Raw genomic sequence first — 22,968 nt, 5'->3', positions numbered from 1 at the left:
CATAGCATTCGGTCACTTGTTATATATCAAGTACTATAATTTCATATTTAAGGATTGAAAGATGTAACAGTTAAACATTGGTAATTTGATAAGTACACATATTATTCATGGTAAATTATACAATGGTTGATGATGGAAGTGTTTAACGACCTTGACTGGCTAAACAGCCCTTGCACGGTCGGCAAAATCGTACAATTGAACTTTATGTTCTAACGCTTTTGGTACCTTTGTTAAAACAAATGGCGCATATACAAACTTTAAAACCAGAAAATGACTCAAAAAGGCTGATCTTGATTGGTTGATTGCTTAAATGTTCAATCGTGCTTTACTCGCATATTATTTCTATTAATTAAAATCTATATGTAGTATCTAAAGCTTGCAAAAACACGTTAATTGTTCTGTCTATTCAACAAAAGAACTATTTCCTTCCATTGCTTTAATTATTCAATACTTTCAATTTCCTTACCTTTGTTATCTCATCTCTCGTGCAGTTGTCCATTAACAGAAACAGAAGATGTTTATCGATATGATTTTCTTTGTCAATTTTACATTAAGTTATACAACTAAATAATCTATACTATTAAACGAGAAGACCTCATTTTTGGTGTCGCTTCTCTTCTTTCCAGAATAAATTAATCAACACGCCTCTGTGTCCTATAGGTACAGTGCATAGTCGCATTTGTCATCCATTCATATGATTATTCAGATTGAGTTATTTTAGGAGAAAAACGAGAAAAAAGGCATCCGGATATTGTCCCGTCATTGTACGAAATTTTAAGTCAGATTAGACTTCCGGTTTGCGTTTTTCTGTATACTTTGAACATACATATACTACGAATAAAGTGTATTTTCAGAATTTTATCTGCTATCATTTTCAAGTTTACTATCCACGGCGGTCACAGAGTTTATTAAATAGAGAGGGTCTGTATACTATGTCAATGATCACCATGGATCGATTAGTAAACTTAGAATTGAAAGTAAATACGCTTTATTTATATAGTAATGAATGTTCATAATATACAGATAAGCGCTAAAATTATTCATGTGAACTTTTGATACTTTTTCTGAAATTCTCCAGTCATTAAATCTTTTACAAAATTCATTGATTACATAAAAAAAAAAAAAGATGTGGTATGATTGCCATATTAAGACAACTCTCCACAAGAGACTAAAATGACACAGATATTAACAACTATAGGTCACCGTACGGCCTTCAACAAAGAGCAAAGCCCATACCGCATACTCAGCTTCAAAAGGCCCGAAATGACAATGTAAAACAATGCAAACGAGAAAACTAGCGGCCTTATTTATGTACAAAAAATGAACGAAAAACAAATATGTAACACATAAACAAACGACAACCACTGAATTACAGGCTCCTTACTTAAATAAATGTTCATAACATACTAAATGTATGTTCATATTGAAATTGATAGAAAACCAAAAATTGGGAACTTTGGAAATAAAGGTGGAGGGTAACAAAAACATTTTCCTGTCCCCAATAACCTATGACTTATGATACTTTTGCTGAAATTCTCCAGTCATTCTGCATTTTACAAAATTCTTCCAACAACACTTTACATACTTTAAACTACGCTCTGAATGCCCGCGATTTCGCGGGTGTGTTCTAGTAGTTCTAATAATTCGAAGGAACAAAATCCTTATACTGTGGATTCATTTATATTCGTGGGTACCATTTGTCGTGGATTAAGGAAAACTTACATGTTCGTGGACATTTGATTCCGTGGTTTTGGCGAAGTCTGCATATAAGCCCATAAAAAATTTGGTTATTCGTTGAACATTTAATTTCGTGGTTCACCACTATCCACGAAATCCACGAAAATTGGTATCCAACGAATATTAATGAATCCACTGTACTTTAGAACTTCCGGATGACAATGTTTTGACCTATATATTCAATATAATTGACAGCGCATTATGTTGTAATAATTGTGGTAGATTAATCTTTGAACTAATAGGTTTAAGATAATCTGAGCAATGCATTGAACTATAGATTAACTCAAATCAATGCCCATCAACTATGCTATTTAGATGAAATTTTACATTTCTTTGAACGTCACTGATAAATCTTTGTAGAGAAAAGGCGCGTCTGGCGAACACCATTTAAAGCCTGGTATCTATGATGAGTTGATTTAAACATATATCTGAAATGATTTATGTAGACAGTTTGGCAAAAAAAGTTCATATATACATTTTTCATTTGCAGGAAATTACTACGATGCCCTTTAACACTAACTTCTGTTTAGTCTTAGATGGCTTTATATGCTCTGTGTATGAGTCCTTAACTTTAAGGGCAAATACCAAGGTTTATATAAATGTTGCTTGGTTTTTTGAATTCTTGCTTCATGACGATTTATATACCCTTTTGTTAACTATGAGTTATATTTTTATTTGCTTATGTTATTTTTCTAAAAACGAAAAATATGTTCTGTTAATAAATTGTCTGTCTATTTGAATATATCCGATTTCAATTTCTGAAAAGCGCCTACACCGACTTCCTTAATCATTTCAAACTGTGTTGTCTAACATGATGAAGACTGATTCACTAGTATTTGCTGTAGGCGTAGATCATGTTTTCATGGAAAATTGGAAAAAAATGAAAACAGATTCTATAATAACACCTGTTCCTTTTACAAAAATCAAATGAAACTAAAAGCAGCTATTCACTTCTAATTTAGGATAGACTAAATGAGCACAAAGACACTCATGCTTAGAAAATTATCGTAACTAGTCCAGGTTTTTCTTTTATGATAACAAGAATAAACAACTGTAAAAAAAGTATCTTTTTTATCAGGAAAGGACAATTTATACTTCTATACCTAAAAAACTCAACTTTCAAATTCACAAAAAAGTTTATAGAAACATTGTTTCACAGATGAGAGATATTTTCATCATTCACTTTTATGAAAAATTAGAGTTGTTACAACATTCCATTTATACTTTTTAATGTATATGCTTTTTTTTCAGGATTCCAAGTAAAATGAATGATACAGATTGTCAATATGGTTTTGAAGTGATAGAAGGGATTACCAATGCTACCGAGCTTGACAAACAAGCATGGCCTTGCGAACTGAGAGTATTCTGGGTGGAGATATATCCTTTTGTGACGTTGGTACGTGGTCTTCTGTCATATGGTACAGCCTTTATAATTGTGTTAGGTTTATTGTTCAACCTTACCTCTCTATTGGTCTTGACCAGAAAGCACATGCGAAAATCAACAATGAATTTGTATCTCTCCGCTCTTGCCATATATGATTGTCTTGCTTTGACTATGAACTTTATGATTGGAGTACTCCGAGGCCAGAACAAACATGTCAACAAAGATTTCCAGGACCATGAAGATCTCTGTAAATTTCATGGCGTTATAGTAGAGGTGTTTAATCTACTATCGATCTGGATCATTGTTTCGTTTACAATCGAAAGGTTTATCATGATTAAATTCCCACTCAAAGGAAAGCAACTGGTGACACCAAGGCGCGCAATTTACGTGATAATTGGCGTATCCCTAGGAGTTCTTGTCTTCTCAATGCACAAAATTGCAGTTTCTGGATTTGAAGGGGATTCTGTATTTGGATATGCAGCCTGTAAAACGAGAAGAGCTATATTTGTAGAGATAATATATTTCTACGTAGCTTTCAACACATGGTTTCCAACTCTAACAATAGTAACACTAAATACATTAATTCTTCTGGAAATACGAAGGAACAAAAAGAAGAGAGCGCAAATGACAACACAGTCAATGTCAAAGTCTGATGAAAAAGCAACGAAACTTCTGTTACTTGTTTCAACTGCATATGTTGTGCTCGTCCTACCTCTTGGATTAATTCAATCCACGGAACTTATATGGAATAATACTCAGAAGGTTCTTCCATCGAACCCAGATTATATCTACTTCATGTCGACAAAAATAAAGTTAAAATGGGCAAGAGCATTTTTCTTTTTCTTTTACCAGTTGAATTTCGCCATCAACTTTTTCTTATATGTATCGTCTTCATCTGCAACAAGATTTCGGGCAACTCTGAAGATGATATTAGGTATTAAGGTTGATCAGCAAGAGATGACATGGAACAATACCATGAAATCAAGAGCAACCAAAATTAATTCTGTTGCTCCCGCACCATCTGACGACGGACCTTCCAACAGAGATCTGCATCTGAAGAAAAAAGAATTCCTTCCTGAAAGTGAAGCATGAAACGGATAATATTAAATTAAAAAGCAAATGTGATACTGACAATCGCATGACAATTGTATTACGAAATAGTATTCCTATTTATATGTTGTTTTTATTTCATCTAGTATTATGTAAATATGTCATCATACATGTAGATAATTGATTATTTTAGAAGCTATAAAATGTATTAAGAATTGTAACTATAATTTTGCAGGTAATTTGAAAGCTTAAAATATAAATTTAAGTATTAAAAAAGATGGCTTAGAGCTAAAAGACTGCAATTTACATTGTCTTGTTCCATTTTTAATTGCAAAGTAACTAGTCACTTCTGTACTGACACAAGATTAATAGCAATCTTTTTTTATTGTTTTGTTTATAAATTTAGAAAGTTTAAAGAAACTGTTTTTAACTCCTTCATGAAAAGTTGAACTTTGATTGATATACCAATTTTGTTTTAGCCAATTTCAGTCAGATAGTTATTCAGCAGTGTCGCTTCTACTACATCTCTGACTTTCAAATATTCGGCTTGGAACGTACGTTCTTGATAAATGTAAATTCAGGAAGGCGCTTCAGACGCAGATGCAATTTATAACTTGTTGTTTTAAGGTTAAAGCACAAATGTGCATGATGCGATGTTCGAACAATACATATTCAATCAAACGAAATCTAGAGATAAGTAAAAGCAATGTGTATAGATTCTACATAGTACCAATTGCTTTAAGCATTTTTATTAAGATAGGTTGAAATGAGAAACAACACTTAATAATGTTGTGTGTCCAAGGCGCTATTAAACTTAAATATTTAAAGGTCATGAATTTATAAATACATTGAAATATTATTACATTTGTACACAGGGGAACAAATAAAGAATAACCATATTCATATAAGGTCAACTTTATTTATGTTGACAGTCCCTTGATGAAGATAGCTAAGATATCTAAACGTAAAATTACTTCACTTATATATATATATATTATATATAGCAATATGCATATCTTCAGATCATGTTTTGCATCTTAGATAATGTCTTCGGTGTTCATCTTTAGGTTATATAGATTCTGTATTGTTATTTTGTCTTAAATTAGGTCATTACTTGTCTGGTTAAAATTGTTTTCGATTTTTTGCATGAAACCTTGTTGTATGGGTGTGAATTCTTAGTTGAATGCAGTATTATTTTGTCGTTTGGTACTTTGAGGACAGTTTATTTTCTTTTTGTTTGCTCTGACCATCAATTTGACATACAATTTCCATTGAGACTTTTGATTAAATAAATGTGCATTGTTGATATTTTGTGTTTCAAACAAATAAAATTTAACCTACAATGTTCGTGTAACATATATTTAGACTTCTATGAAGTAGTAACTGAAAAGTTAACAACTTTAAAAAATAAATAAAGTTTGACCAAATGTTTATTTATTTGAATGTACTTACACAAGGAACACATATTGTAATGTTAAAATGTGAAAATAAACACCAATAAATATTTAGTAATTGTACATTGTTCTTTATTTTATAAAACAAAACAACAATATTGGAGTTATTTACATAATTTATCATTGTACGTGGTGTAAAATTGTCTAGACTTGCGTCAATTTAAGAGTTTGGAATATCAAAATACAGTGCTGAGCAAGATCTATTATCATTACAGAGCATCTAGGATCACTACCGGTTGTTGTCGGGATTGTGTTGCGCAGTCAATAGTTTTTATGTCATGTTTTGTACATGTTAAATGCTGTTTGTCATTTTGGTTGTTTTATTCAAAAGTCCGAATTCTAATAAAAAAAAACATAAACATAAATTTGAATAAGCCATTTATTCTTGAGATTTTAAAATATAAATTAAGCTAAAGTGGAAAATACGATAAGGTCAGCCATTGGTATTTTGTATTTATTTCTTGCGATACCAAGTTCTTTCTTGCATGAGCTAGTCGGGACAAAAAGAAAGAAATGAAATGTTGTTTGGTCAACAATAAGTTATCGATATATATATATATATATTGGTATTTCTAGTTTTGTTTGTTTTAAGACATCAAGAATCTATAACAATAAAGTTGTAACAAGAACAAGAAATATATATCTATATAACGCATAGATTAGAATGGAAGGAATTTCCTGACATTTTTTATCTTACAAAAAGCATTACTACGCGTTTAAACATCTTGAATTGCTAAAGTAATGTACATTTATTCAAATGTTTAAAATATAAAAAATATTTAAATATCTATTGAGAATATGCAAATACATTATTTAAACAAAAAATGCAGATGAAAGCTATTCATTGGTATTTTGTATTTATTTCTTGCGATACAAAGTTCTTTTTCGCATGAGCTAGTCGGGACAAAAAGAAAGAAATGAAATGTTGTTTGGTCAACAATAAGTTATCGATATATATATATTGGTATTTCTAGTTTTGTTTGTTTTAAGAAATCAAGAATTCAAATCAGAAAACATATTTTAATTTATAACAATAAAGTTGTAACAAGAACAAGAAATATATATCTGTATAACACATAGATTAGAATGGAAGGAATTTCCTGACATTTTTTATCTTACAAAAAAACATTACGATGCGTTTAAACATCTTGAACTGCTAAAGAAATGTACATTTATTCAAATGTTTAAAATACACAAAATATTTAAAAATCTATTGAGAATATGCAAATACATTATGAAAACAAAAAATGCAGATGAAAGCTATTCATCGTTGTAAGTTTTTTACATTAATAATTTATCATATTTACACAATTGTACTATAAAAGTATTGCTTAGTTTTGTCCAAAGTACATCGATAGAAGAGCGAGGAAAACTGCGAAAGTCCAGGACATTTGCATCATGTCACCTGTAAAATAAAACCAAATGCATTTTACACATATTTATCAACATAATAGCTGCATGATAGAATATCTTTAAGGTATCAAATTGTAGGGATATTTTTTTAAAATCTAAATCCTCTGGTTCATGTCAATGAAAACACAAAAAACAATTAGTTTTACTGTAAAATTATATTCAAACTTGCATCGTCGATGACTAAGTTTAAAATGTACATTATCACAAATATTTCGAGATTTAAAATATTTTGTTAATTAAATATCATTAAAATAACCATGTCTTATTTTGCAATCTCTGGCGGTCATCTTCCTACAGGATAGTTTTTGCAAAAAGAGTCTCAAAAAAGTTTTGTAGTTTTCATTTTGATACCATATCCATGGTAACACAACATTTAGAGAACTATTTTGAAGAAGAGTTTACACCGACTCGTTGGTTCATTTCGTACCAGTACGTCTATATAGCTAGACGATAGTTTTAGAAATTGAAACTCAAAAAGGATATAAAACAAGACAGAGACAACTTAAACGGACTTAGGCAAATTTACGAGGTATAAATGTACTTTTAAAAATTAAAACTCCACGGAAACATAAAAGTAACTACACAACCGAAATCTTGTGCAGTATTTCTTCTTTTAAAACCAAGAACGGAATGAGTCAATCGAAACACGTACCCATCAAATTGTTCATATAAAAAAGAGAATAGGATGTACAATAAATTTCATTTTATATCGTTTTCAGAAATCCATAGTTAACCTCAGTTTTAAAGGGGGGTTGTGTCGCTTAATTCTTATTTTTCCGAGATGAGATTTATGGACAAGTGTGTCATTTGATATTTGTGTCATTTGATCTTTTACCTTTGAATAAGGTCTTTGTCTGTAATGATTGTCAATTCAATCATGACATACGTTTTTTTTTTCATTTTAAAGGGAAATCTTTATAAGTCAAAGTTGACTAATTACGTCGCGTTGAAACAGTAAATTTATAGAGTAAAGAATTATAATGGGGAATTTGACAAAGAAACAACAACCCTACCAATTTTTAAAAGACAAAGCCAACAAAGGGTCTTCAACGAAGCGAGAAGTCTACCATCAAGCGAGCTTCAGCTGATCCTAGGCAAATAGTTATGCGCAATTGACGTCACTTTAAACTGACTTACATACAAATGAACCACAATTATAATAAATAATATATACAAGACTAACAAAAGGCTAGAGGTTTCAGACTTGGGACAGATACAAATAATCCGCCGATGTTAAACATGTTTTGTGAGGTCTTGATCCTCCTCTTATACCCTAGCCTATTTAGAAAAAACTACTGTGGATTCATGTATATTCGTTGGATACCGTTTTTGGTGGATTTCATTGGTACAGATGAACTGCGAAATTAAATGTTCAACGAATGAAAATTTTCTATAGGCTTGTATACAGATTTCAGCAAAACCACGAAATTAAATATCCACGAACATGCAAGTTTTACCTAATCTACTAAAATTGGCAGCCACGAAAATAAATGAACCCGCAGTATTTGATCTTTCTATTGTACAAATTACTCACATCCTGAGAATGTAGTATTAGCTACACTGGACAAGGCAGCCAGCTGAGATGAATCCAAAGCACTTCTTTGAACGGTTGTAGTCGACTGAGCTTGGCTTACACTAAGGGTGTTGATTTGAGTTGTTGTAAGTCCCTGCAGTATAATAAAACATGATATATCATTTCTATGTAAAAGCAATGACACAACTAGCTATCATTCACAAATTTAAAAGCATAGAGAGAACGAAGATAAAAATAGTAATCAAAGGTACCGGGCTTAAAATTGAATACGCCAGACGCCCGTTTCGTCGTGTATAGAAAGTTATTAATAATACTTTATGTGGTGTTTTAAAGTTTATATTGTACTGAACATCAAAAGATGAACCACTTGTATACATCTCTTTGGCGTTCAAATATATGTATCGAATGGATTAGTTATATCACGGAATTAATTTTTGTATATATATATATATACGGGAAGACATTTTCGAAATTTGGAAAACTTTTTAAAGGACTTTTTTCTTACAAAAACCATTGAGATTATAATCAAAAAAGAAAACCTTTTTTTTCAATTTACAACCGTGATAAATACAATAATAAAACAAGCAAAAAAACATATGCCTTTTAAACCAACAGAAAAATGAGACAAAAGACGAAAAGACGTGCTGTTTTCTTAATATAGTTCACTAAAAAAACTCGTAGGTCTTAGTAAAACATGCTATGATGGGACATGTCTGGAACATAACTCTTTATTTCCAAAACACAACGTGACAAGTTGAATAGATATTTTCATTTTTAAATTGTTTTCGTCGCCAGTTTCTGTTGTAGGTTGTTTTTCTTAAGAACTACTTACGGCAAATGTTGAAGAAGGAATGTATGATACATGATTTGAGTCAATAGCATCAATTTGGCTTTCGGACAGTGTCGACATGTCAGAGCTGGTTAAACCACCTGAAAAAAATGTAAATCAAATCATTGTATTAAAGGATTAAGAAAAAAAGACAAATCATTTGATTTTGTTATAAAATAATTATAGTTAAAATAATCTTGTTGCCTAACATACAGGCTGCAACATGGGCGCCGGCATGCAGTGAATCTTCAGATATTCATGTTTCAACACAACCAATCGACTTTCTTCATATTTAACATTATTATAATAAAATTATTTTGAATGAACACAAATTTGGACGGTCTACCGTTACAAAAGTATACATTTACACGATTTTGTTTTTGTGATTCATTCAGAAATACTTATTTTTATCCATCTGATGAGTTAAGCCTTTTTCAACTGATTTTATAGTTCGTTCACATGTTGTACTGTTACACTACAGTCCCAGGTTAGGGGAGGGTTGCGATTCCGTTATCACGTTTAACCCCGCCACATTCTCTATGTATGTGCCTGTCCCATGTCAGGAGCCTGTAATTCAATGTTGTCGTTTGTTGATGTGTTACATATTTGTTTTTCGTTCAGTTTTTGTACATAAATAAGACCGTTAGTTTTCTCGTTTGAATTGTTTTACATTGTCATTGCGGGGCCTTTTATAGCTGACTATACGGAATGGGCTTTGCTTAGACCCTACGATGACCTATAGTAGTTAATTTATGTGTCATTTTGGTCTCTTGTGCCGAGTAGTCCCATTGGCATTTATAACTAATCTTCTTTTTCTATATTAAGTTAGCATGGGTGTTTAAATAGGTTAAGATAGCTTTTTTTTTTAACTCTTCTGTAAAATAATTCTTGTTCAATGTACTTTAATTTTCGTACAAAAACCGGGAATCACCACCTTTGTTTTTTCGTCAAACATGTTAAAACAAATTAAAATTAACAAAATCACAGTTATTATATGGATTATTAAGCCATATATAGTGGAAAATAATTGATTAATATTCAATGAGAGAGTTGCTTTCTCATAAATAGTAGCAAAATATCAAATAAAAATGAAAATAAACTTAATAACACTATATTTTTTTTATGATTTCTTCTTTAAATTAAAAGATTTAGATGATTTCATTGCATGAAACTTTGATTTGGTTAACTATCTTTAAACCAAAATAATATTTTTACCACATTCCCGTAAATGATACACAGAAAAAGACAGACACATGATCTACCTTTTTGATTTACATAAACTAACCTATCACAATGCCAATATTTGTAATGGTTGTTGAATCCCAAGTTGTGATATCGGATCCATATGCAGATTTGGCCAATGTAATGAAAGACGAGAGCTGACCATCTGAACAACTGGTAACCTCGCCAACAGCGTCAGCAGCAGATCTGTATGAAACATAAATGAAACAGACATGCACATGAGGTAACATCATGCATTTAACATATACTTTGATTTATCATGCGTGCTCGTCTTGTAATAAAGGCGGGAAAATTCTCGAAGAAAATGTCTACGCTACCGGTCTTATATATCTTATTGTGTTTGCCCCTAAACATATCTTGTACTAAAATAGTTTGACCTTTCCATCTAATGACACGGAATGTGGTCGTTTGCACAAAAAAAACCCATCTATGCTTACAACAAATTTTCCGACAATGCAATGCGCCCTTGACGTAAAACTAGGACTCGTGAATGTTCCCCCCGTTATTGAAGTAACGAAGAAAACACTTGTCAATCTTCCTTGATCGCATTGTAAATTACCATGTAAATCAAGTATTTTAAAAGTCATTTGAACACGATTTGGGTTACATTTCTGTTCTTTTGATTTGATTCAATGAGAAGTTTAATACTATTTCTGTCATTTGATTTGACTTTGATGAGGGGAATATAAAGAGTGAAAACAATTATACTGTTTCTATAACTTTTAAAATCAACATTAGTTAACATAGCTTAAAGAGTATTTGAAATGTATTATTCACATCTAATTTTTCATTCATTACAAACATAACTGAAAGATTAAGCAGACTGAATAGCTGAACGCCGACTTTTATGCTCTTTTTAGAAACATTAATTTGTTCTGGAGGCGAAATACAATTATAATTTTTTTATTACAATTATTATATCATTTGCTTTGTATGAAATAATATACCGGTATCCTTCCGTGTTTTAGCACCACGCGTCTAGTCAACGATACTTACGAATAAACACTGTGACTTATGACATCAATATGACCTGTTTCTGCTCCACATGTCATATGACCTAGGGACCGCAATTCACTCGATGTTATTGTGCTAGCATCGTCTGATTTTTCCAAAGTCAACCATCTTTCAAACAACGCATTTTTCTGTAAAAAAAAAATAAATGAATAATAAATTGTTATTAAATTGTTTGGAAGACCTGTTATTAACCTTCTGCTGTTGTCTGCTCTATGGTCGGGTTGTTGTCTCTTTGACACATTCCCCATTTCCATTCTCAATTTTATTACATTTATTTATTTAAATAATTTCAAAATAAATCGCTGTAACATATGTTAATCGGTCATTCTTTTCCAAATCATCCACGCATTTTCTTTTAAATCTTTAAGATTTAATGCAATTTATATCATTAACGGGAAGCTTAATACAAAAATTTATGCTAAAAGAGATGATTTTTCATTACCTATCGTTAATTATCCATTTTTAGATGGTGACATTCCCTTGTCACCATCTTATAGTGTTTATATATCTCAACTTGTACGATTCGCTCGTGTATGTAACAGCGTATTAGATTTTAGCGAGAGAAATTGATATATTACTGAAAAATTATTACACCAAGGTTTTCGATATCACAAACTAGTCAAAACATTTACTAAATTTTATCATCGGTATAAGGAAATAATTCGTAAATATAACTCAACATGCAGACATCTTATACGTTCAGGTATTTCACTTCCAATATTTTATGGTAATATTCTTTACAAAGCACAAAAATATCAGTATTCACCTCAAAAGCTTACAAAACCTTTAAACAGATTTATTAAGAAGGGATATACTTACGATACTGTTGTCAGGTCATTAAAGATTGCATATTTTGGCTTTAATATTGATTCACTTATAGGGTCTTTGCATCGGAACTAAACACATTTTAAAAAATAAAGTTCTTAGCATGACACAGGTTATGTTCTTCTCATATATTTTATTCATATGATGAAGACATAATCTTTCAATCAGTTGAATTGAGGTCTGGAGCTGGCATGTCAGTTAACTGCTAGTAGTCTGTTGTTATTTATGTATTATTGTCATTTTGTTAATTTTCTTTTGTTACATCGGACTCGGACTTCTCTTGAACTGAATATTAATGTGCGTATTGTTATGCATTAACTTTTCTACATTGGCTAGAGGTATAGGACAGGGTTGAGATCTCATAAACATGTTTAACCCCGCCGCAATTTTGTGCCTGCCCCAAGTCAGGAGCCTCTGGCCTTTGTTAGTCTTGTATGATTTCTAATTTTAGTTTCTTGTGTATAATTCGGAGTTTAGTATGACGTCCATTTTCACTGAACTAGTATACATATTTTTTTAAGGGGCCAGTTGAAGGACGCCTCCGGATGCGGGATTTTCTCGCTACATAGAAGACCCATTGGTGGCCTTCGGCTGTTGTCTGCTCTATGGTCGGGTTGTTGTCGCTTTGACACATTCCCGATTTCTTTTCTCAATTTTGATTGGTTATTTAATATAAAAAAATTTGCAAGGTTTATACTACAAGCATCATAGATAATTTTCAAAGCATCTTCATAACTCTTTGAACAAAAAATGGTACATTGAGTTTCTTTTTGCTTTTTTTCATGTGTTTCTGTACAGATTAACATAAATAACATCGTGTTTTTATTGTTTTGCGTTGTTGTGTAATGTCTTCAACAATCTTTTTTCAGATATTGTATATTTACATTTTGCATATGATGTACATGTATGCCATACATGTATGTGTTTTTCGTTTATAGCTTAAACATAAATTAGGCTGCTTGGGTTCCGTTTAAATTGTTTTACAGTTTGTGATGCCATATTTTTAATACCTTAAAAGAGGGACGAACGATACCAAAGGGACAGTCAAACTCATAAATCTAAAACAAACTGACAACGCCATGGCTGAAAATGAAAAAGACAAACGAACAACAGCACACACGACACAACATAGAAAACCAAAGAATAAACAATATACGGCACACATTTTGTTAATTCAAAATGGCCGTATGGTGACCTTTGCAGGTTGTTGCTTACATCCTCGTCTTTTGGTATATAGTTGTCTTATCGGCAATATTGCCAAATCTTCTTTATTTTATTGAATTTGTTTATTTTGATTTATACTCTAGTATTTGTTGACACGATCTCATAGTTGTGTAAATGTAGTTCCTTTTTGGTTTAAAGCTCTATTGAGCTTTTAAATCTTTTGGTATAGAGCTTAGTAGGTAATGGGTATTCAAGAAGCTATTCAAATGCTTATTGAAATTTGTTTTCGAGTTTAATGATTCGCAAACGAAAATTAAAAAGTAAAACAGATATGCTTTGAATCTTTTGGTATGAAGCGCAGGCGGTAATAGGTATTAAGAAGCTTTTAAACTGCGTATGGAAATTTCTTTCCGACTTTCTAGTTTTTAAGTTAAAACAAATGGTTTACCTGAGCATCTGTCCATCCATCATATTCTCCAAGTTTACTGACGGCATCTAAATCAAGTGCCAATGTACCTATTTCAGAAACTGTTAATCCCTGAACGATAACTCCTGCACTATAAACAGTGGTTGCAGTCCATGTTGTTGGATCTCCCCAAACCTAAAAAAAAAATTGAGAATGGAAATGGGGAATGTTTCAAAGAGACAACAACCCGACAGAAGATCGGAAAACAACCGAAGGTCACCAATGAATCTTCAATATAGTGAGTAAATCGCGCACCCGGAGGCGTTCGTCAGCTGGCCCCATATTAAAAATTTGTACTAAATAACAAATAGATATCATACATGGTAATATGCTAGGTTATATACAAGAGAATTTTGTTTAAAATTGGAATATAAATGATTATGGATTTTATAGATAGAGTATGGAAATAAAAAAGAAAGATAACAAAGTGATTATCCAAAATGTAAGTCAGAAAGGAAAGCCAACACAATGGTAAAAATAACAGACAAATAACGAGCTTTACTATGCCTGCTTAATTTTTAGATTTGATATAACAGACAAAACATAGTTATAGAAAATATGCAATAATATTAATCATCGTTATTTTACGAAATTTTCATTTGATCTTGATAATTTCCTTTCTCATCGTAGTCGAGTGATATGAAAAATTATCGCTAGAAACTAATGATGCACGTGCCCGTTGTCAATGAAATTATCAAATTCGTCATAGGTAAAATAGCGATAAACAGATAATTATTGGTCATCTGAACTCCATTGCTCTTCTCACTTTGGCCGTCCCGGCTCAAACGAAAAAATCAATCTCGTTGAGATGATCAACGATAATTTATAAACATAACATCACACACAGTTATAGGGGTTTGTGAATGTATAAACGAATTTTCTCAGTCAGTTGGTCCAGTCTATACATCAATGAATTGCACAAAATGTGTTTAATCCTTATGAATAAAAGCTTACGGTGTTACGTTTTCCAACAGTTACTAGAGCGTCTATCTGGTCAGTACTGTAATCCGTTACGGCTCCCAATATATCAATACAGTCTGTAAATTCAGTGTCATCCAAATTGTTTATTTGATCTACGGTGATTGCCGATAATCCAGATGTTCCTATGCTTGTCATATAAGAACAGGTCAGTGATGCTGAAAAACAAAAAACGATGAAATTAGAATACATAACAATGGACTTTACAACATGCGGTACTTCAAAATGTTTCTCACTTTCCGAAATAAAATTTAGGGCAATTTTTAAGCAGTTTTGACTGAAATGAATCGTAGTGTTTGATTATTTTTTTACTGTTATTGAAGCTCGATATAAGTGTACGATTATGAATACAATATAAAAAATGTATTGCAAATCAAGAAGTTTTTTAACTTACTTCTCACAAACCGAACTGAATTTGGGGCAATTTTGAAATAGTTTTGACTGAAATAAACCGTAGTATGAATGTGTTAACGGTTATTGAAGCTCTATACGTACGATTATGAATACGACAGAAACAATATATTGCATATCAAGAAGTCTGTCACTTCATTCTTATAAACCGAAATAAAATTTGGAGTCATTTTTTAAATAGTTTTGATTGAAATGTACCCAAGTTTGAAAGCTTTATTTGTTTTCTTTTTCTATTGCTCAATTGCACCTGAGATCACCCCCAGTTTTTGGTGGGGTTCGTGTTGCCCATTCTTTAGTTTTCTATGTTGTGTCATGTGTACTATGGTTTGTCTGTTTGTCTTTTTCATTTTTAGCAATGGCGTTGTCAGTTTATTTTAGATTTACGAGTTTGACTGTCCCTCTGGTATCTTGCATATGTTCATGTTTACTAAAGAATTATCACTAGTTCAAATATTTTCCTCTACATGTCTAATCAGGTTTATGTCGCTGTATATTGCCAAATTATGTTACCCTTTTTATTTCATTAAGATTTCAGTGACTTACTTGTAGACCTTTTTCTTCGTCCAGCACTTGCGCTTGAGGTAGAAGAGCATGCATCTTGTACGGCCAAAAGTTTTTTCATTACTCTCTTTTTATTTGTCTTGAACGTGGTATCGTCTGCTGTAGATGTGTCCATTTTGAAACCTTTCATTTTCCTTTTTGTTTCCTTTTCTTCCTTGTCTTTAAATGACTTCACAACCTTATCACTCATATCACAAAGAACTGACTGCAAAAAGTCAACAGTTGATGCATTACAAAAGTAAAAAGTACCCCTCCAATATCAATACATGACATAAATATCAAATTGCATAATCAAAAGAATTTCAAAGAAACAAATTAAAATCACGATTTTTATTGAATGGGAGGTCAATAAAAAAAATCATATTGAATCAGTCATTTAATTTTAAATAAGATGTATCTTTGACCAAACTAGCTAAGGACATTTTTACCACATGGTAGATTGTGGTTTGTCATTATGTCGTCTAATCTTTTAATTACCAAACGTGACTTATTCCCGATTGTGACTGTTTTGCTGAGTGTGAATTCGCATTACTATAAGACGTGTTACGGTACTTGTCTATCCCAAATTCATGTATTTAGTTTAAATGTTTAATATTTTATTTGTAATTCTCATCGGATTTTGTCAAATGTGTTGACTTCTTTTCTATTATATTTATGTGTTATGGTAAATAATATTAATCACCGCATTCATTTATTAGATTTTATTTTGTTCAACGTAATCAGTGCGATACGTTTGAAGTGAGATTCAAACAAACCGGACATAGCTTTATAATATAGTTAATTGCTGCCTTAGTTTGCTATTAATATATATTGAAATGTGCAATGTTATTAAGTGCAATATCAGTATTTAGTTCAAATGTAATCTTGGGTCAGTCCTAGTTCTATCTTATTCATTCAAATGACGTCATTTTTCATTTTTGATGATCTGTTTTACAAATTCAAATGACGTCATCATTTTTTGTCATTTTTTACAATTTCAAATATGACGTCACTTGGCGTTGAGGTTTAAACATATTCGGATGTGTCTACATATTGTGTTGCAAATGTCTGGTTATGTAATGTATTTCATTTGTTTCCTGTAATTAGTTAATATTTCAGTTCTATCATGTACAGCTTTTGATTATTTATTTTATAAATTTACTGTTTGCAAAAGTATAAATTATTCTAAATGATAAGGATGTTCTGGTAACTAACAGAAAACCCTGGCCGTTTTTGGCTCAACTATTTTGATCTTTTGGTCCTCGATGCTGTTCGACTTTGTGCTTGTTTCGGCTTTCAAACTTTTTTATCTGGGCATCACTAGTAGATCTTGTGTGGATAAAAGCACTTCTGGCGTATTAAAATTTTCAACTTGTTGCCTTTTGTTGGCTGTTGTTCGTGTGTTTCTTTGTTAATTGTATTCTCCAATTTATTTATATTGTAGTCCTGTAGTGTTGAGTTGTCATCTTAATGTTATATTTCACATGGCTATAAAAGGGGAGGTTTGGCATGCCACAAAACCAGGTTCAACCCGCCATTTTTTTCTTTAAAAATGTCCTGTACCAAGTCAGGAATATGGCCATTGTTATATTATAGTTCGTTTCTGTATGTGTTACATTTTAACGTTGCGTCGTTTGTTTTCTCTAATTTTTGAGTGTAAATTCACATTGCGATAAGACGTGTCACGGTACTTGTCTATCCCAAATTCATGTATTTGGTTTTGATGTTATATTTGTTATTCTCGTGGGATTTTGTCTGTTGCTTGGTCCGTTTCTGTGTGTGTTACATTGTAGTGTTGTGTCGTTGTTCTCCTCTTATATTTAATGCGTTTCCCTCAGTTTTAGTTTGTTACCCCGATTTTGTTTTTTGTCCATGGATTTATGAGTTTGAACATCGGTATACTACTGTTGCCTTTATTTATTGAATCTATTAAAGGTAAATAAACAAAATAAATATTCCCGTCATGTCACTGTGACGAAATTTAAGTATTTTCAATCAACACAGTCCGTATGTATAAGTAACATAGTTTTATCTATGTCCATGTAAACCATTCTCAGACTTTCCAAGAAATAATACTCAAAAGTTACAGTTGAAATTTGAATGGTTCAATTCAATACCATTTATGATATTCACATACTATATTTTATAAGTATATGTAGACAAATTCCAAATTAATTCAATGTTCTGAATTTTCAAACCTTAATCTTTTTTTATAGGGACGTTATTTACCTTGTCAATAGCATCAAGTTGTGTATCTGACATTTCTGCAACGGAGGTTCCAAGAGTCATTATACTGGTTGCGTCCACTTTGGATCCGTCGTTCCTAAAAAAAACGTATACTGTGCTTATAATTTACTATCAAATGGTTCTAGTTTTATGAATAAACTCATCATAGATACCAGGATTAAATTTTATATTTACGCCAGACGCGCGTTTCGTCTACAAAGGACTCATCAATGACGCTCGGATCCAAAAAAAGTTAAAAAGCCAAATAAAGTACGAAGTTGAAGAGCATTGAAGACAAAAATTCCTAAAAGTTTTATCAAATACAGCTAAGGTAATCTATTCATGAGGTAGAAAAGTCTTAGTTTTTCAAAAATTCAAAAGTTTTGTTAACAGTTAATTTATAAATATAACCATACCAATGATAATTCATGTCAGCACATAAGTTCTGACTACTGGGCTTGTGATACCCTCGAGGAAAGTGAAAAACCATGATTTACGTTTTGTGGTATTTAGTTAAAAACTAATAAAAAAAAAAGATAGACAAAAAACAACAAACAAACAAACAAACAAACAAACTGCTACTTGATGGTATATTATATACGAATATAACACTCAACACGCTATCATTACGGGTCTAAACTCACACATTTGATTGCAGCAGTTTATCACATAAATATATTTGTTTTACAAAAATATAAGTATAAAAACATTCGACTTCCTAATAGTAGAATAAAATTCAAAATTCCAAAACACTGAAAGAATTCAGCAAAATACATTTTTCGTAGGCTAATTGAAAAAAAATACATCAAGAAAATTTATAAAATAAATGATATAAAAATCATGGTAAATTAAGAAAGAGAAAAATCTTACAAATCAAGTTTTTTCATTACAGCCGATCCTAAAGCTTTTCTTTCTACTGAGCCAAGGGAACATTTTTCAATTGTGGTTGCATATTCTTCCAAAGCGTCGGCGTCAAGTCTATCGAGTGCTGTGCTATCAATTCCACAGACCATATTTCCAGCAGTATCTAGATCGTCTTTTGTAATTTCACCAGAAGTAGTCTTTCCCTGAAAAATGTTTATGACACATGAATTTCTATATTAAGGGAGTTCGCTTCTCAGTTTAAGAATAATTAACTTTCTAAAACACTCGTTTATATTGATAGGGGATTAATAAAGGAATAAAAAGAGCAAACACAATATATAGGTCAATGTGCTTGTTTTCGAGATATTAGCCATTGACATTTTGGCGGGAAAATATTCTCTCTTGACTTTTCATAGGTTTATCATTGACAAGTTTAAGATCTCAAAAACTATTTAAAAAATAATTAAAATTTTATAAGACTTTAACAGATGGCTTATCATTATACATGTAAAAGATTTATAAAAAGAAAAATGGGGATCAATGGGCAAATTATTTTAAGGCTATCAAATGGATAAAACCAGAGGATTCCGAAATTTTGACAAAACTCCCAAAACATGACAAGCAAACTTCCTTAAATACCTTTCTCCTTTCAAAAGGTTTTGGTGTAAATAACTTATTCCATGTGTGAGGCAAATAGTCAATTATTTTATACATTAATAATTTTCTCGTGACGAATGACTACGTTTTAAAAAAGTGTTTTAACCAAAATATTGAAATTCAGAAACAAATACGGGATATAGATATACATTACAGAGAACAACGGGGAAACAAAGCTTAATTGTTTGTTTGCCATTTTAACTGTTTTGGTTTGAGCTTCACTGATAAGCCTTTGTAGGCAGAATGCACGTTTGGCGTACAAAATGTTAATCCTTGTATCTATGATGAATTTATAAAGTAGATTTTGTACAGACTTTGCTCAATTGTTGAAGGTGACCTATAGTTGTTTAATTTCTGTGTCGTTTTGGACTCTTGTGGAGAGTTGTCTCATTGGCAATCATACCACATCTTCTTTGTTTTAATATTTGCTCAACATTCTATATATATAAGGTGCTGCGTTGGCAACAGATCATTTTTTTACATAAGGAACCTTGGTATAAAAATCTCTTACTGTATTGCAATAAATGTTTATTACAAAGTTACAGTTGGATACATTTGGTGTAAAGTTTAAAGTGATGATACTTTATCCACAAAGACACCATCTTAACTATCCAGATAACTGTTTCAACATGATATACTGGAAGAATATCAAATAAAGAAAAAAGTAGCTTACAACTGAGTCCATAACAAACTTGAATCCATCCTTCATTTGTGTCTTTGATAGAACTTCAGTATCAGCTTGAGAGATGGTACTAACAATAGCATCCTTATTACTTGTTCCATACTTTTTCATTTCAGCATAGCTACAAATGTATTGAAAGAACTGTATTACTAATGCCACTCATCTTTTTTGATAGTTACATTATTTTGGCGCTCCTGATTATGCAAATCCAGACAAGCGCTTAGAACGCAATCATTTTATAAACTTTTGTTTTTATTTACTTGTAACTTAACATTATTGAACAGAATTTGGGCGACAGTAAATTAGGGAAAAGTCTCTGCCCCAACTTTTTTGGTAAGTCAAAATTATTATTAAGTAAAGCTATGGTGATTATGTTTCGTTTCGGTGATCGTTTGTTCATGGCAAAACAAATTTTCTTTCATGAATCAATAAACAAACAAAATGTTTTCTCAGTAAAGAAGTGATTGACTGGTCCAAAACATGTGTTCTCTCCATAACTGGAATTTAAAATGTTTCTAAAACATGTGTTGTCTAATTAACGTTTAGTTGGCATATCCTCATATGAAGCGTAAATAGGATTTATGAATCGTCTCTGTCTTCATATCTGATTTTTCTCAATTTAAAAAAGGACGAAAACAACACGTCCGAGGCACTTTTCTTGATTGACCATCACCAAGAATGCTCACAGTTAAAAATTTGGAAGATAATGATGTAAAAGACCAAAACATTTGAAGAGCTATATGACTAGAAAAAAAGGGCCAAAAAAATTTATCAAATCCGTCTTAGGTTAACTTTGTCTGTCAGAGATACTTTATAACCTAATTACTTTAAAACCTCCTTAAAGAAATGTAATTCGTTTCAGATTTCTATAAATGATTTAATTGGAGTTGAATATCAGAAAATAACTGCTGCCTGTACTTCACATTTCAAAAGAGATATTAAAGCATTTTGTAAACACACATATCAGGTAATAAGCTTAGTAGACAAACCTATCAATTCAAGTAAATGAACGTATGAGTACAAAATTAAACCACAAAAATACTAAACTCCGAGGAAAATTCATAACGTAAAGTCCCAAATCAAATGACAAAATCAAAAGCTGAAACAACTGTCATATTCATATAAATTACAGACGTTATATACGTTATAGTAGCTTTAAATAGTCGTTCAGAAACTTCAAATATGTGGCTACATGTATATATTACTACATGTTATTTGCAGTAACTGTTTTCACTTTGTTCAAGGTCATGTAAAAATTATTGTTGACCTCAAAATCAGTCACTGTGTACCTTGTATTGTAATGCTATATGTAGCTTACCTTAACTGTGCCAGCAAATTTGGAGCAGACTGACTCAATGTTGCACTGTCTGTGTTTGATTCTACTTCTGCTGTTGTCGAAGAATCGAAATTAGTTGCTTCTTTGAAAGCTTTTACAGCAGCATCGACCTAGTATAACAAATGAAAAGCCACTAGTCACTTTCAAATTCCTATTTTGATGTCAACAACATTTTTTTAGTGTTAAGATTGAAGACAAATAGTTGATAGCAACTGCTATCCAATTATCAAGGATCGTTTTAACTGTTGCATTCATACTTTAACTTATTCATATAGTGTGAATCAAGAAATTTTTCATTATGCTGAACACATAAAAAAAGGCTTCGATTATAAGAGAAACATTTTTGAGGTATGTTTAAGAATTGAATGCTTCTTTTTGTAACTTCATTGGGGTGTAAAAGCGTTGACCGAAGTACATTTTGTATGAAGCGCGGAAGCGCTTCATTCTAAAAATGTGCGCACGGTCAACGCTTTACAACCCTATGAAGTTACAAAATGAAGCATTCAATACTTATAATTACATTTTTTAGCTAGGATCATGAAAACACGAATTTTATCAGTTTTTTATTTAATTTACTTGTGCACTTTATTGTGGGACCTCGTGTTATCATAAATGAATTTTTTTATTGAGTAATGCAATTGCTTAAGGAATAACATGTGATGTGCAGTTAGCCAATCAGAATAACGTATTATAGTGAAACATACATCTAATGTAATTATTAAAAGATATAATGTTTTATAATCAGTTGATCAGGTTTTACCAATATTGAGAGATTTTACAATCTTACCATGCTTACGTCAAGAGAAATGATGTTAAATAGATATATACTCTAAAAATTCAAGGAAAAAATGTCAAATTGCAATTATACTTTTAACATTTATAATGGATTAGAAAGCAAAAAAGCAATTATTTATTGTAGATATGTACCATTTTGTGAAAAGCTTCACTTTGTATCCAATAAATCAGATAATCGTGTCGTATATTTTTTTTCCATCAGTTGAGATTTGAACAGCTTAATTTTTTTTTTATAAAATGCGGGTGTTAATAAAGATCAACTAATTATTTATGTTTCTGATATATTTTTCTACCATGCAAAGACAGGAAAAGAATAAAAAGATGTTTGAAGATTTACTTTTAAAAACATAAATTGTAATTCCATTCC

General features: G+C 31.4%; 2 protein-coding genes across 2 annotated transcripts in view; one reads left to right on the top strand and one right to left on the bottom strand.

Annotated features, from left to right (window-relative positions):
- The window catches only part of LOC143044874 (neuromedin-U receptor 2-like), a 51,061-nt gene extending 45,375 nt beyond the window's left edge, over window positions 1–5,686 (top strand). Inside the window, exon 2 of the mRNA XM_076217095.1 lies at window positions 2,989–5,686. Coding sequence (XP_076073210.1) covers window positions 3,002–4,213 — 1,212 coding nt within the window. The 5' untranslated portion in view covers window positions 2,989–3,001 and the 3' untranslated portion in view covers window positions 4,214–5,686. The remainder of the gene's footprint in view (window positions 1–2,988) is intronic.
- A 300-nt stretch (window positions 5,687–5,986) lies between these two features.
- LOC143044873 (uncharacterized) overlaps window positions 5,987–22,968 on the bottom strand; it is a 40,340-nt gene continuing 23,358 nt past the window's right edge. Inside the window, exons 16-27 of the mRNA XM_076217094.1 lie at window positions 21,789–21,916; window positions 20,462–20,591; window positions 19,138–19,334; window positions 18,271–18,364; window positions 16,045–16,267; window positions 15,067–15,248; window positions 14,095–14,247; window positions 11,640–11,785; window positions 10,687–10,829; window positions 9,405–9,502; window positions 8,573–8,705; window positions 5,987–7,030 (exon numbers count right to left, since the gene is read on the bottom strand). Of these exons, the coding sequence (XP_076073209.1) occupies window positions 6,957–7,030; window positions 8,573–8,705; window positions 9,405–9,502; window positions 10,687–10,829; window positions 11,640–11,785; window positions 14,095–14,247; window positions 15,067–15,248; window positions 16,045–16,267; window positions 18,271–18,364; window positions 19,138–19,334; window positions 20,462–20,591; window positions 21,789–21,916 (1,701 nt within the window). The 3' untranslated portion in view covers window positions 5,987–6,956. The remainder of the gene's footprint in view (window positions 7,031–8,572; window positions 8,706–9,404; window positions 9,503–10,686; window positions 10,830–11,639; window positions 11,786–14,094; window positions 14,248–15,066; window positions 15,249–16,044; window positions 16,268–18,270; window positions 18,365–19,137; window positions 19,335–20,461; window positions 20,592–21,788; window positions 21,917–22,968) is intronic.

The sequence above is a fragment of the Mytilus galloprovincialis genome, chromosome 9 (assembly GCF_965363235.1).
Source record: "Mytilus galloprovincialis chromosome 9, xbMytGall1.hap1.1, whole genome shotgun sequence".
NCBI classification, from domain to species: Eukaryota; Metazoa; Mollusca; class Bivalvia; order Mytilida; family Mytilidae; genus Mytilus; species Mytilus galloprovincialis.
The sequence above is the reverse complement of the archived record's forward strand: the minus strand, read 5'-3'. Positions and strand labels throughout refer to the sequence as shown.